Genomic DNA, 17305 nt, shown 5'->3' on the forward strand with positions numbered 1-17305 from the left:
TTCAGATAAATCAGACCTGTTTGTTCTAATTCTTTTCAAATAAATCAGACCTGTTTGTTCTTATTCTTTTCACATAAATCAAATCTGTTTCTTTTAATTCTTTTCGGATAAATCAGGCCTGTTTGTTCTGATCCTTTTCGGATAAATCAGACCTCTTTGTTCTTATTCTTTTCGGATCAATCAGACCTGTTTCTTCTACTTCTTTTCAGATAAATCAGACCTGTTTGTTCTAATTCTTTTCAAATAAATGAGACCTGTTTGTTCTAATTCTTTTTGGATAAATGAGATCTGTTTGTTCTAATTCTTTTGGGATAAATCAGACGTGTTTGTTCTACTTCTTTTTGGATAAATCGGACGTGTTTGTTCTAATTCTTTTAGAATAAATCATACCCGTTTGTTCTAATTCTTTTAGAATAAATCATACCCGTTTGTTCTAATTCTTTTCGGATAAATCAGACCTGTTTCTTCAATTATTTTCAATTAAATGAGAACTGTTTCTTCTCATTCAAATCAGATGTTTGTTCTAATAACTTTCTGATAAATCAGATATGTTTGTTGATATTCTTTTTTAGTTAAATCAGTTTTCCTTTAACTGTTCTCAGTTAAATCAGATCTGTTGGTTCTATTTCTTTTCAGATAAACCAGACCTGTTTGTTCCAATTCTTTTAGGATAAATCAAACCTGTTTGTTCTAATTCTTTCAGATAAATCAGGCCTGTTTGTTTTAATTCTTTTCGGGTAAATCATACCCATTTGTTCTAATATTTTGGGATAAATCAGACCCGTTTGTTTTAATTCTTTTCGGATAAATCAGACCTGTTTGTTCTACTTCTTTTCAGTAAATCAGACCTGTTTGTTCTAATTCTTTTCGGATAAATCAGACCCGTTTGTTCTAATTCTTTTGGATAAGTCAGACCCGTTTGTTCTAATTCTTTTCGGATAAGTCAGACCTGTTTGTTCTAATTCTTTTGGATAAATCAGACCTGCTTGTTTTAATTCTTCGGGATAAATAAGACCTGTTTGTTCTAATTCTTTTTTGGATGAATCAGACCTGTTTGTTCTACTTCTTTTCAGATAAATCGGACCTGTTTGTTCTTATTCTTTTCAGGTAAATCAGATCTGTTTGTTTACATTCTTTTCAGATAAATCAGACCTGTTTGTTCTAATTGTTTTCAGATAAATCACACCCGTTTCCTCAATTATTTTCAATTAAAGCAGAACTGTTTCTTCTCATTCAAATCGGATGTTTGTTCTAATTCTTTTCAGACAAATCAGATCTGTTTGTTCTAATATTTTCAGATAAATCAAACCTGTTTGTTCTAATTATTTTCAGTTAAATCAGGCCTGTTTCTTTTAATTCTTTTGGATAAATCATACCCGTTTGTTCTAATTCTTAGAATAAATCATACCCGTTTGTTCTAATTCTTTTCGGATAAATCAGACATTTTCTTCAATTATTTTCAGTTAAATCAGAACTGTTTCTTCTCATTCAAATCAGATGTTTGTATTACTTCTTTTCAAATAAATAAGACCTGTTTGTTCTAATTCTTTTCAGATAAATCAGATCTGTTTGTTCAATTACTTTTGATAAATCAGATGTATTTGTTCATATTCTTTAGTTAAATCAGAATTTTGCTTTCTTTCTTCTCAGTTAAATCAGACCTGTTTGTTCTAATTCTCGGATAAATCATACCGTTTGTCCTAAATCTTTTGGATAAATCGTTTGTTCTAATTCTTTTCGGATAAATCATACCCGTTTGTTCTAATTCTTTTAGGATAAATCAGAACTGTTTGTTCTATTTCTTTTCATAAATCAAACCTGTTTGTTCTAATTCTTTTCGGATAATCAGACATGTTTGTTCTAATTCTTTTCAGATAAATGACACCTGTTTCTTCAATTATTTTCAATTAAATCAGAACTGTTTCTTCTCATTCAAATCAGATGTTTGTTTTAATTACTTTCTGGTAACTCAGATCTGTTTGTTTTAATTCTTGTCAGATAAATCAGACTTGTTTGTTCTAATTCTTTTCCGTTAAATCACACCTGTTTGTTCTAATTCTTTTCAAATAAATCAAATCTGTTTGTTCTAATTCTTTTCAGTTAAATCAGACCTGTTTGTTCTAATTCTTTCCAGTTAAATCAGACCTGTTTGTTCTAATTCTTTTCAGATAAATCACAACTGTTTCTTCAATTATTTTCAATTAAATCAGAACTGTTTCTTCTCATTCAAATCAGATGTTTGTTCTAATTACTTTCTGATAAATCAGATATGTTTGTTCATATTCTTTTTAGTTAAATCAGTTTTGCTTTTGCTGTTGTCAGTTAAATCAGATCTGTTTGTTTCTTTTTCAGGTAAACCAGACCTGTTTGTTCTACTTCTTTTCAAATAAATCAGACCTGTTTGTTCTAGTTCTTTTCAGATAAATCAGATCTGTTTGTTCTAATTCTTTTCAGATAAATGAGATCTGTTTGTTCTAATTCTTTTCAATAAATCAGACCTGTTTGTTCCAATTCTTTTCAAATAAATCAGACCTGTTTGTTCTAATTCTTTTCAGATAAATCACACCGTTTCTTCAATTATTTTCAGATAAATCAGACCTGTTTGTTCTAATTATTTTCAGATAAATCAGACCTGTTTCTTTTAATTCTTTTCGGGTAAATCATACGCGTTGGTTCTAATTCTTTTCGGATAAATCATAACCGTTTGTTCTAATTCTTTTCGGACAAATCAAACCGTTTGTTCTAATTCTTCTTGGATAAGTCAGACCTGTTTGTTCTAATTCTTTTTGGATAAATCAGACCTGTTTCTTTTTAATTCTTTTCGTATAAATCAGACCTGTTTGTTCTAATACTTTTCGGATAAATCAGACCTGTTTGTTCTTATTCTTTTCGGATAAATCAGGCCTGTTTGTTCTACTTCTTTTCAGATAAATCAGACCTGTTTGTTCTAATTCTTTTCAAATAAATCAGACCTGTTTGTTCTTATTCTTTTCAGATAAATCAAATCTGTTTCTTTTTAATTCTTTTCGGATAAATCAGGCCTGTTTGTTCTGATCATTTTCGGATAAATCAGACCTCTTTGTTCTTATTCTTTTCGGATAAATCAGACATGTTTCTTCTACTTGTTTTCAGATAAATCAGACCTGTTTGTTCTAATTCTTTTCAAATAAATCAGACCTGTTTGTTCTAATTCTTTTCAAATAAATCAAACCTGTTTGTTCTTATTCTTTTCAGATAAATCAGATCTGTTTGTTTTCATTCTTTTCAGATAAATAGATCTGGTTGTTCTAATTCTTTTCAGATATCAGACCTCTTTGTTCTAATTCTTTTCGAATAAATCACACCCATTTCTTCAATTATTTTCAATTAAATCAGAACTGTTTCTTCTCATTCAAATCAGATGTTTGTTCTAATTACTTTCTGATAAATCAGATATGTTTGTTCATATTCTGTTTAGTTAAATCAGTTTTGCTTTAACTGTTCTCAGTTAAATCAGATCTCTTTGTTCTAATTCTTTTGAGATAAATCAGACCTGTTTGTTTAATTCTCTTCGGATAAATCAGCCTGTTTGTTCTAATTCTTTTCCGATAAATCATACCCGTTTGTTCTAATTCTTTTCGGATAAATCAGGCCTGTTTGTTTTAATTCTTTTCGGATAAATCATACCCGTTTCTTATAATTCTTTTTTGATAAATAAGACCTGTTTGTTCTAATTCTTTTGGATAAATCAGACCTGTTTGTTCTAATTCTTTTCGGATAAATCAGGCCTGTTTGTTTTAATTCTTTTCGGATAAATCATACCCGTTTCTTATAATTCTTTTTTGGATAAATAAGACCTGTTTGTTCTAATTCTTTTGGATAAATCAGACCTGTTTGTTCTAATTCTTTTCGGATAAATCAGACCTGTTTGTTCTACTTCTTTTCAGTTAAATCAGACCTGTTTGTTCTAATTCTTTTCAGTTAAATCGACCTGTTTGTTCTAATTCTTTTCAGATAAATCAGACCTGTTTGTTCTAATTCTTTTCAGATAAATCAGATCTGTTTATTTTAATTCTATTGAGATAAATGAAATCTGTTTGTTCTAATTATTTTCGGATAAATCACACCTGTTTCTTCAATTATTTGCAATTAAATCAGAACTGTTTCTTTTCATTCAAATCAGATGTTTGTTCTAATTACTTTCTGATAAATCAGATATGTTTGTTCATATTCTTTTATTTAAATCAGTTTTGCTTTAACTGTTTGAGTTAAATCAGATCTGTTTATTCTAATTATTTTCAGATAAATCATACCCGTTTGTTCTAATTCTTTCGGATAAATCATACCCGTTTGTTCTAATTCCTTTGGGATAAATGAGATCTGTTTGTTCTAATTCTTTTCAAATAAATCAGACCTGTTTGTTCTTATTATTTTCAGTTAAATCAGATCTGTTTGTTTTCATTCTTTTCTGATAAATGAGATATGTTTGTTCTAATTTTTTCCAATATCAGACCTGATTGTTCTAATTCTTTTCGGATAAAGCAGACCTGTTTGTTCTAATTCTTTTGGATGAATCAGACCTGTTTGTTCTAATTCTTTTTAATTAAATCAGACCTGTTTGTTCTAAATTTTTTCAGATAAATCACACCCGTTTCTTCAATTATTTTCAATTAAATCAGAAGTGTTTCTTCTCATTCAACTCAGATGTCTGTTCTAGTTAGTTTCTGATAAATCGGATATGTTTGTTCATATTCTTTTTAGTTGAATCAGTTTTTGCTTTAACTGTTCTCAGTTAAATCAGATCATGTTTGTTATAATTCTTTTCAGTTAAATCAGACCTGTTTCTTCCAATTCTTTTCACTTAAATCAGACCTGTTTGTTCTAATTCTTTTCAAATAAATCAGACCTGTTTGTTCTAATTCTTTTCAGATAAATGAGATCTGTTTGTTGTAATTCTTTTCAGATAAATCAGACCTGTTTGTTCTAATTCTTTTCAAATAAATCAGACCTGTTTGTTCTAATAGTTTTCAGATAAATCAGACCTGTTTGTGCTAATTCTTTTCAGATAAATGAGATCTGTTTGTTCTAATTCTTGTAGGATAAATCAAACCTGTTTCTTCTAATTCTTTTCGGATAAGTCAGACCTGTTTGTTCTAATTCTTTTCGGATATCAGACCTGTTTGTGCTAATTCTTTTCAGATAAATCAAACCTGTTTGTTCTAATTCTTTCAGATAAATCAGGCCTGTTTGTTTTAATTCTTTTCGGGTAAATCATACCCGTTTGTTCTAATTCTTTTCGGATAAATCAGACCCGTTTGTTCTAATTCTTTTCGGATAAATCAGACCCGTTTGTTCTAATTCTTTTCGGATAAGTCAGACCTGTTTGTTCTAATTCTTTTTGGATAAATCAGACCTGTTTCTTTTTAATTCTTTTTGGATAAATCAGACCTGTTTGTTCTAATTCTTTGTGGATGAATCAGACCTGTTTGTTCTTATTCTTTTCAGGTAAATCAGATCTGTTTATTTACATTCTTTTCAGATAAATGAGATGTGTTTGTTCTAAGTCTTTTCAGATATCAGACCTGTTTGTTCTAATTCTTTTCAGATAAATCAGACCTGTTTGTTCTAATTCTTTTCTGACAAATCACACCCGTTTCTTCAATTATTTTCAATTAAATCAGAACTGCTTCTCCTCCTTCAAATCAGATGTCTGTTCTAATTACTTTCTGATAAATCAGATATGTTTGTTCATATTCTTTTTAGTTAAATCAGTTTTTGCTTTAACTGTTCTCAGTTAAATCAGATCTGTTTGTTCTAATTATTTTCAGATAAATGAGATCTGTTTGTTCTAATTCTTTTCAGATAAATCACACCCGTTTGTTCAATTATTTTCAATTAAATCAGAACTGTCTTCATTTCAAATCAGATGTCTGTTCTAATTACTTTTGATAAATCAGATATGTTTGTTCATATTCTTTTTAGTTAAATCAGTTTTTTGCTTTTACTGTTCTCAGTTAAATCAGATCTGTTTGTTCTAATTGTTTTCAGATAAATCAGACCTGTTTGTTTTAATTCTTTTTGGATAAATCATAACCGTTTGTTCCAATTCTTATAGGATAAATCATACCCGTTTGTTCTATTTCTTTTAGGATAAATCAGACCTGTTTGTTCTAATTCTTTTCGGATAAATCAGACCTGTTTGTTGTAATTATTTTCAGATAAGTCAGACCTGTTTGTTTTAATTCTATTCAGATAAATGAGATCTGTTTGTTCTAATTATTTTCAGATAAATCAAACCTGTTTGTTCTCATTATTTTCAGTTAAATCAGGCCTGTTTCTTTTAATTCTTTTCGGATAAATGATACCCGTTTGTTTTAATTCTTTTCGGATAAATGATACCCGTTTGTTTTAATTCTTTTCGGATAAATCATAACCGTTTGTTTTAATTCTTTTCGGATAAATGATACCCGTTTGTTCTAATTCTTGGATAAATGATACCCGTTTGTTCTAATTCTTTTCGGATAAATCATACCCGTTTGTTCTAATTCTTTTCGGATAAATTATACCCGTTTGTTCTAATTCTTTTCGGATAAATTATACCCGTTTGTTCTAATTTTTTTCGGATAAATTATACCCGTTTGTTCTAATTGTTTTCGGATAAATCATACCCGTTTGTTCTAATTGTTTTCGGATAAATCATACCCGTTTGTTCTAATTCTTTTAGGTTAAATCATACCCGTTTGTTCTAATTCTTTTCAGATAAATCAGACCTGTTTGTTCTAATTCTTTTCAGATAAATCACACCTGTTTCTTCAATTATTTTCAGTTATCTCAGAACTCTTTCTTCTCATTCAAATCAGATGTTTGTTCTAATTACTTTCTGATAAATCAGATATGTTTGTTCATATTGTTTTTAGTTAAATCAGAGATTTTGCTTTAACTCTTCTCAGTTAAATCAGATCTGTTTTTTCTAATTCTTTTCAGTTAAACCAGATCTGTTTCCTTTATTTGTTCAGTTAAATCACATCCGTTTGTTCTATTTTATCCCCAATTTTCCTATTAAGCTGCGCAACGGAGCTCGTCCACAGAGTCTACGACAATTCCTAGGTTACTTTGTTTTTGTTGTCTCGCATAGCTACTAGAGTTTTCGATAACCTTCTTTAAGTTTGATGTAAAATCAACACAAACCGCTATAGCACGTTGGCTTTAAGTTAATCTAATCAAAATGAATTGAACATCAATTTACAATGTAACCATGGCCTAATATGAAAACGTAATTTTACTTTACTTTCCAGTGATTATAGCGCGTGAACCACGCAATCTCAGATACACAGACCGGCACACTGATCAGTAACACGCGCGCAGCCAGTTTTCACTGAACAGTAGGATTTGATTATTAATCTTATAACGCACCCAAGGTCTCAAGATGTTTAGCACATTTTGCCATAAACGGTCGTGAACTTTTAAGCATCAAATTCATAGTTCGAGCACTCTAACCACCACGTCACGCCTGGCTCATAATCCGTTTTATTTGTCTCTAATTGTTTCACGCGAGTTTCTGTTATTTTTTTTATATGATGATGATGTTGTAAATATTTCCTTTTTCAGCTACATCAAAAACCTGTGACAATCCAAAACATCTGTCAAACATTTTTTCGATCACCTTCAGTCTCGATTCTTATATCTAAATGAATTGTTAGTTTTACATAATTTACATCCATTCATTTATTTGTCATGTATCGCATAAATCTCATAATAATTTCTTCAAGTACGTTAGGTGTAAGCAAAATGTTCTCAAGAAAGTACAGCCTTTGAAGGCTAATAGCTGATGATTAAGAGACTTTGTGGTTATTACATTCTACTTTTGTGTTCAATCCTCACTTATAAAATTTAAGCAGTATTCCTCAACGTAGACAGTTCACAGATGAAAACAACGTGGCTTCATTAATTCTGGGCTTGTTGTGAAAGAGAAGGACTTTAAAGAACAATACTTCACCTGATAATATTTATCTAATGGTTTTAAGGAGGTTAAAGATTGGTTATGTGAGCCACTTGCTGCTACTTTTTTGTCTGTGCTTGAATGCTGGGCAGGTGCCGAGGTTTGGAAGTTTGTTAATGTAACTACTCTTTTCAAAGGAGGTGATAAAATTGTCCCAATAATCGTAGGTCCAATAGTCTAGAATCTAGATGGACCAATAGATTCTCTGTTGTTCTTTGATGTTAAAAGAGAGGGAACAAGTGAATTTAGATTCTTAGTAATAAGTTAATTTCAAAATCACAATATTTAAATATTATTCGTTTGGCATACTGGAACACTTTACCGATAACGAAATTCGCTATTTTTTTTCTTACAAGTTAATGAACAAGAAAGGAAAACTTGGAGAAAGCGAAAATATTTATTTTATAAACACAGTTAAGATACATCAAGTGCTTTGTATCGTCAACCTGACTTTTCGTGATGTAATTATACTGACGCAAGACGAAAGCAACATTTATCCTCAACTATGTTTTCAGTTCACGTCGCTTAAAGGTTAAGGTCACACATTCGTCCAAGTAATATGCCCCACATTTAACGACCCAGTTACGATTTTCGAACGCAGCCTTGTTCAATATTGTGAATAAACGAGTTAATAATAAATAAAATCCACAGATTCAGAAATGTTGTTATTTAAAACCTCACAAGAGATACGGCTATAGCTATAAATATATAGCTGGTTTTAATACTGAAAAATATGCAGTTATTTATACTACTTTTGTAGTTGGTGAAAAATAGATTATGATAAAAGTAGAAGGTAATGCAAATGTATTAACTCCTTATTTTAACTTAATTTTGAAAATCTCTCTGGTTTTCATATATTTTTGATGGATGTTCAGAAAATTAAGTATTATTTGTTTGCTGGTGTTTTCCCTCCTGCAAGATACATTTTTCTCCTGTTATTAAATGTACTGACTTAAAAAATAAACAAAACAACAGTCTGTAAGACCTTCCCACATTACCATATAATTTTGCTCAAAATGGTCGATTTCAATGGCATCCACCAAGTTAAAGAAATTAGAATTTTGAACCCGAACAGCGCAACGTGCACGGGAACAGAGACCCCTAGGAATCTGGTCAGTTTTAATACGTACGTAAAACGGCTGGTTTGGGTTGAGAAAATTTTTACGTAGAGGAGCGAACAACGTTTCGACCTTTTCTCTACAAGTGGGTTTTATCGTCATCACTGGTTATTAGTCTTTAATACGATCAAAGGGGCAGTCCCCGCCACCATAAGAGATTTCTCCAGCTTTTAACCGAAGAACGGGATAGTCTGTCACTCCGTAACGTTCCCACAAGAGAAGAGCACATAGCGATCAGTAACACCATCTAGAATCTATTAGGTTGAGGAATAATTCGTGAGCGTTTTTAAATAATTTCATTCAAGCATTACATGCAAGACTATACAATACTTCAATGCATGAACACATTAACCCAAGACATTTATTATGATACTTTATTTCATGTAATACCTAGGTATATAGTATGCATTGTTTTAAACGAAATTGCAAAATTAAATGCGAAAAGCAGATGGTGTCGAAAATGCTCGATTTTGTCCACTTGATATTCCATTTAATGAGCTGAAAATGAAAGCAAAATTAAAGACATATGAAAATCAAACGCCATCTATTAGAGCAAAAAATTATCTACCAAATGATATGAAATATTTTGCGAAAGAGTTTCATTTATGAATATATTTTTTTAACTTGAAAAACGCTCATGAATTATTCCTCAACCCAATAGATGGTGTTACTGATCGCTAGATTTTCAAACCGACAAACTAGACACTAGGCCTATTTTAATACCGGCTGGTGTGTAACACGTTATTTCTGTTGTTTAATCAGTACTGCAAGCAAGTTTCGTGGTTTATGACTCAACCACCGTATTATTTAATAAAAAAAACTCTTGAATAATCAGCTGAAACATATCACAGTCAATACTTGAATATTAAAAACATAGTTTCACTTAAGTTATTTATTTTCATACACATAAGCTGTAACTCACATTCTTACACGAACCAATTAAATGTTAACTTATTTACTCACCTTTGTAGTACTTCAAAAGTCACCGATAGATGAAATTGTATTACAAAATTTTAATCTACTTTCAATCAATAAAGGGTTAAATAATTCTATCCACTTGGAATCATTCTTAAAGTCACCAACAGATAACACTGTGACTAATTTGCTTATTTAACGCGAATATAATATTCGCATCTTTTGACTTACCTTAAATAACATTATTTGTCTACTACAGTTCGTCCTAATCCCAGCTACTTTCGTTTTGACATGTAATTCTGAACAGAAATCAGGGGTGTACTCACGGGGACCTTATGGCACCCACTTCTGCTATACCTTACGAATGAAATGGAATTTCAAGCCATTTCAGAAGCACCTATAAACTAGATTTTATGCTCGATATATTGACGATATTTTCATTGGCTGGTAGCGTTCGGTGAAATAATTTAAAACTTGTATACACATTTCAATGTCCAACACACCGAAATCAGTTTACTTTTGATTAGCGTAGAGATGGTGGAAGTTGGTCTCATGAAAAACACATTGTAGTGTATGTTTCAACTATTCTTCCGCCCATTCCACTGCTTTAAAGGAATCAGTGACTTATTATAAACTCATACGTGCCTAACGCCTCACTTATAACGACCAACGTAATTAAAACATTACTTCACGCTAATAACTATAATCGTACCAAGAAACACTGAAGTCAAATTAAACATTAATAAATATAAAACTACAAAAAACACTTGTATTTCTATTAATTTTGAAGTTGTTATCCACAAAACAATAACATCAATGTACATTTAAAAAAGACGAAGTTTAAATGATTATTAGTAGAATCACCACTAGACCCACAACAATGTCCTGAAACTAATCAAAATAACAAAATATGTTATACAGATTTAACAAATTCATGTACAACTAATATTGTTGTGTATAAGCGACATTGTAACATCTGTGGCCTTTCGTACATTGGAGAAATTCAGTTCTATTTACGAAAAAATTATTGTACATCTAAGAAGTTGCCCACATAACGACTGCAGCACACACCTGGCTCACTCCTCCCGACAGTTCACAAGGATAACCAATTGCCAGAGATCTTACAGAACAAACAAACATAACTGACAACAACAGCTGAGAGCATGTTCTTTATATAGAACGAACAGAACACGAGCCAATAATCAACATAACTCTTGAAATCAACCTTTCCATTTCAATTCAATACTATGTATATACGATCTATAAAATGAAGGTGCATATATATATTGTACTTTTGTTTTTTACTTCAATAAGAATGCTTTATTTATATTTTGTTGTTATTATTGACTCGTCACATTCCATAACCGCGATCTCATGTTTATTCTCAATCCAACTGATACACCCTTACAGTTAGTTCTTTGTCTGAAGTGGGCCTAACACCGAAATGTTGCAAAATAAATCTACTTAATAAGTGTAGAAAGCACGTTTATCTATTTTCAATTTTATTAAAGAACATTATCTTTAATAGATGAAATTAAATACTTTAAATTCAATTTCCTTCACCAGAACGTTAAAACAATACTATCCATTTGTAGTTTTAAAATCACTAAACAGATGACACTATATTAGCTACTTTTATTTTATTTCTTTTGCAGAGTTAAAACAATTTTGTTTGTCAGTATAAGTTCCTGAAGTCACTGTGACGAATGAATTAAATAATTTTATTTAACCTCAGCCTTCAGAAGCAAAATATTTGTGCATTGGTGATTCCTTAATCACTTGTAATAAGATGACTTTGTCATTACAAATTACTATTATCTCCTTCCTGGGGAAGCCACTGAAAATACTACCAAACAGCACCTAAAATAGCCATCACCAAGTTCCACGAATGTCTATTATCAACTAACATATACAAAAGATTTTAAATAAATCATTAATACTTCATTTGAAACCCAAAATAAATAAACAAATTTGTAACAAAAATATACAGCTCCTAATCCAAAAAATGGTAAACATATTAAAACAAATCAGTTCTTAAGTTAAAGTATATAATTATAAGCTATCATCCTGAAATAAAATAAATTAAATGAAGGCTAGTGAAAAAAAACAATAAAATACCACTAAATGGTAGTTTAAAAACATTTTCATTGCAATAGAAGCAATAAAAAATTCTAAGGTTAAGTTAATAATTTTAATAAGCCTTAAACTTTCTTTAATACTTATTATTTATAAACGATTCATATAGAACATGACTGTAAGCATAACTGCATGTTAAATGCTTTCTATCATAGTTACTGGTAAATTTAAACTGAAGATATTTGTGTAAACTGTAAAACCAATATGGTTTGTTAGCGATATACAGAAAGCAGCGACCCTGCAACTATGGCGTTTCTAAAATAAAAATGTTAATTTAATTCAAGACTTTTCACTACTAGTTATAATGTTTGTTTTAATTCAAGACTTTTCACTACTAGTTATAATGTTTGTTTTAATTCAAGACTTTTCACTACTAGTTATAATGTTTGTTTTAATTCGACTTTTCACTACTAGTTATGATGTTTGATGTTCTCTTAATGATATAAACATAATCAGCTAGCAGCCAGCTATCATTTTATGAGTTTCCAAATCATATACCACAAAATGATAAGCAAGGGGTTTATCAAGTGACATTTCTTTGACTATTATGCTTAAGGATAAGATAAGATAAAAAGGCAGATAATTACTGGAACCTTTCCCACACTACCTGTGCATATGATAGGAAGCATATAGGTATGATGTAAGTCACAACCTGTTCAGGTTCAGGATATTAAAACCAATAACAAGAAAGTTGAATGCATTAGTCATTATTATGGGAGAAAGTTTTTAGTTAGAATTTGTTACAGGCCATTAGATAAAATTAATGAGAAATGTTACAGTGAGATAAAGAATTGAGCTACTAATGAGAATATAAATATAAATTATACCCTTAGGAGACTTTAATTTGAAGCTTATAGACTGGGAAATGTTAGAAGTTAAATTATCATGGATACAGGTTTCTTGAAACTATTCAGGATGTCTTTATTTAACAACTAGATAGAAAATGTACCAGAAACAATGCTATTTTACATTTATTATTAACTTCTAATAGTAATAAAATAATGGTTATGTTAGTGATTGGGAGCAATTGATTAGTGTTTGATAAGATTTGATGTTTTGCTGTGTATGGAAATAAAGAATAATGAGATTGTGATTATAAATTTAAAAAAAAATTAAAAATGACACAAGAACTGGACAACAGAATCTATTTAGATACTGATCATCAAATGTGGAAAAATTTTAAATACATTTTCAAATGTTCAGGATAGGCATGTTTCTTTGAGTTAAAAATGGTGGCTGCAAGTAAACAAACCAAGTGAACTCAAAATAATATGCAGTATAAAATTATGGAATAGCATCATAAATATAAGAAGCTTAAATTTACTGCATGATGGGAAATTTGGATAACTACAGAAAATTAAGAGAGTTGGTCAAATGGTAAATTATGAAATAAAAATTATATGAAAAAAGATGGCTGAAAACCTAAGATTAAATAATAATGATTTCTTTAAATACATTAAGCCTTTTGATGCAGATGGTCACCCAGGGCAACACACAAAAAGAACACAGTTGGCAGCATTTGTTACCATAACAACCCCTTGTCTGTTTGGCAAAAATAATATTCATTTAATTTTCTAATCCTAAATAGTCACCTAGCAACTGAAAATAATGTTTTTGGAAAATCCCCATTGTAGTTTCATATGAAAAATGATGTTATTTACCACTAGCAACTATAAAGATTCCAAATGCAAAAAAAATCTATAATGTTTTGAATATTTAAAACTGGCATCAATGTCACAGGTGAAGCACAAAAATATTATAATGAATGACAGTGTCAGAGATGATGTGCAGTTATCAAACTATGATGTTAATAATGATTCTGGTAGTTACCCCTTCCATGTACCCAGAGTTGAGCACAAGGGAGAGGACAGCAGAGTGCTCACACACTTTCCAGTGCTGTAGATAAACAAAAAGGAAAGGTAAGAAGAAAAGCTGATATTATGTTACTTATCTCAGGATTGGCTGCAGAAAACACTTGTAGTTATACAACAAAACCTTCAAGTACAACAACAACAACATGCAACTGATGGTTGACAGAGTTATGATGATTTTGATTTATATGAAAATGATAGGTTACCAGAGCATAACCATCAACGTGATGTGCTTATGGATACTACACACTTTCAACCAGTAGCTTATTTTCAATTTTGTTTTCCAGGCAAACTTTTCTAACTTGTTTCACAACAAATAAACTGCTATGCTGAACAGCTTTTTTTGACAATCCTTTTAAATTGCTTCCAAGTCTCAATTTCACAAATGGGTTAATAGAAACAAGTATTAACTGAAAGTCTATATAGCATTGCAGATTGCAATAGGACTGTACCAGAAAATTTAATTTTAGAACTATCAGGGAACCTCTTAGCTCTCCTTTCACCATCCAGTGAAATGATGTCAAGAGATAGATTTGAACTAATAACTTCCTTATTTTTAACATAATAAAAGAAAAAATATGAAAAACAATTGTTCTAGTAAAATATTTCAGTATAAATATATATTCAGTAGTGTAGCAAAAACAACAAAACTAAAACTACTAATATCAAAACAACTGTACATATTTGTTTAAAGATGTAAAATGATGGTGCTGGGGTTGAGAAATTTAGATTAAAACACAAAAATATTTCTTAAACTAAACATACAAACTCAAATAAACATATAAAAAGTTGCATTAATATTTATACAGAACTTTTATTTTAATTTTGTTATTAACTACATTCTTATTTTTTGTACAAGTTTATAACTTTTGTGGCAGTAGAGGCAGTAGAAGACAACTACTAAATTAACAAATTCTAACTGATAGTTTATCAAAGTGAACTAGTTTATAAAATTACAATAATAATTTTCTCAGAAAACACTTTAAATTCATTCCTCTACAAAATATTTATTGAAAACAAAGAAAATCTCTGTGTATTCTGTAATTGTTTATTGTTATTTGTCTCTAGATTTCATACAATATTGTTTGAAAAAAATAAATAACAAAAATTAGTTTTTATACGTATTACGTACAAAAACATTACAGAATACATGAAAGGCTTGCCAAAAAATTATATAAAGTTTATACCTGAGATTTGACGAAATTCTCACGTTCAACCTCAAACTGTTCGCCCTCCGCTGGGACAAAACTCTTGGAAGGGAAGGAAGTGAGGACATAGTTAATGAGAGAGTTGACTGACGGTAAAAAGCCAAAACTATAATACCTCCCACTTCTTCAAAGTCAGCTCTGCACTTTTGTTTTTTAATTAAACACTTCTTCAAATTATTAGGCAACTATATTGCCAATTAATACATCAATCGTGTGACAACTAGACGATAAAATCCTTTTCACCAATTTTTTGATGTCAACAGAGGCGGAAATGACAACAGCGCCATCTGTCCAAACTACTTTATAAGGCTGAAATTAAATGTCATTTTGTACCTGTACATAACGTACATGTCACTTGTAGTTTAACTTTTCTACATATCTTCTGAATAGTTTGAATTAAGCTCAGTTTTCAACATGTATTATAGATCAGATAAAAAGCGGATATAAACAGTTTAGTGGCGTTCAGTTCTGTAGAAATAAGTCCACCTCACCGTTGGTACAAAAATAATAATCTTAATGTAAAATAGTACACATGGAATAACGTTTTTTTAGGAATTAGCTTCTAAAATACTTGATAGTTTAATTTAGCATACATTGAAGAAGATGTTTAGTATTGTATGTGTGTGTATTTGTGTAGTACATACAAGACTGAAAAGTGTTCTCACTATTTTAACTTCCTGGTATTATTTTTCACAACATTTTGCGCATTTTTCTCTCATTTTTCCATAACCATTTTATAAACTAACCGGATAATATCCCAATAAAAATATTTTCACACCACAAAGTACGTTTTAAGCCAACTTTAACTGAGACTTTACAAGTTCTCTGGAGAGATAAATGTCCTTCATTTGTAATTATGACTGAAATACTCCACTCTGTGTAAAGTATAAGCAAATAAAACTCAATCACTTTACGCGAAGCTAGAATAAGCGAACCAAAGATCAGACAGTGCTGTTAACAAATAGCAAAAGTACGGTTTAAGCGACTACTGCAATTAGATTCAAATAATTGTTAAAGCATTGCATTTTGTACTGTTCAAAACTGGTTGAATAACAAAACACTCAAATTATCTAATTGTTTTAAGGTCACAGAAAATAAAATTCCACTTCTTGTTTGATATATGAAAAGAATGTCAGAATTGAAAAATCCACAGACGACAATAGTAGCAAATAAAATAGAATAATCTAAAATAGTAGCATTTGCGTGCGCGTACAGTATGTATTCTATCAATTCACTTGATTCAATAAGATCCTTAGAATGCAGTAGGTTTCAAGGAGAAAGGGGTATAAACTACATAATACATACTTCAGAAGGATAAATACTCAACACATTATCCGCTTAAGCTTTATTCACAACTTTGTGAGAAAAATTTAATGGAAGATGTTACATCATGAATTTATCATACATAAGACACTCAATTTATCCTTGAATAGAATTATTCGCAAAACAACACAAATTTACAGTACGTTTGGAGCAAATAACCTATTTTGACACAATATACGTAATTTCAACAAGCGTGTGAAACAAAACACTGTTAATAACAACCCCTCTAACATACAAAAAACATATGGATGTAATGATTCTAGTTTCAGTGCTCTCTATTACACACATTGCAATTTCTTTTACCTTTTGTTCTTGGAAAATCAAAAGAGCACAAAACATATCTGTCTACTTCAATATGTAAAGTGAGTCGCGAAACGTCTTATCGTGGTATAAGATCTCATCTATATTGATTGAAATATAGAAATGACAATTAAAACACCAACTTTGCGAAATATTTCGATCTTTGATTCTTGCAAAATGGCAAAATGTCTGTTTCAATCTGTAGAAGTTGTCGTAAGACATCTTTGTGTAAACTCTCGTGTGTATTGGTTGAAATATAAAATATAATGCTACAAACCGGATTTCGATACCACTGGTGAGCAGACTACAGATAACCATTGTGTAGCTTTGTGCTTAACTTTAAACAAACAAACCAAAATATACAAACACGGATCGGCATGGCCAGGTAGGTTAAGGCGTTCGACTCGTAATCTGAAGATCGTGGGTTTGAATCCTCATCACACCAAACATACTTGC

General features: G+C 30.5%; 1 protein-coding gene across 1 annotated transcript in view; it reads right to left on the reverse strand.

Moving 5' to 3' along the window:
• Nucleotides 1-15513, reverse strand: part of LOC143257656 (huntingtin-interacting protein 1-like) — a 129841-nt gene extending 114328 nt beyond the window's left edge. The window contains exons 1-2 of the mRNA XM_076516699.1: nucleotides 15470-15513; nucleotides 15206-15347 (exon numbers count right to left, since the gene is read on the reverse strand). Of these exons, the coding sequence (XP_076372814.1) occupies nucleotides 15206-15347; nucleotides 15470-15513 (186 nt within the window). The remainder of the gene's footprint in view (nucleotides 1-15205; nucleotides 15348-15469) is intronic.
• Nucleotides 15514-17305: the final 1792 nt, after the last annotated feature.

This window comes from Tachypleus tridentatus, chromosome 7 (genome assembly GCF_004210375.1).
Source record: "Tachypleus tridentatus isolate NWPU-2018 chromosome 7, ASM421037v1, whole genome shotgun sequence".
NCBI lineage: Eukaryota > Metazoa > Arthropoda > Merostomata > Xiphosura > Limulidae > Tachypleus > Tachypleus tridentatus.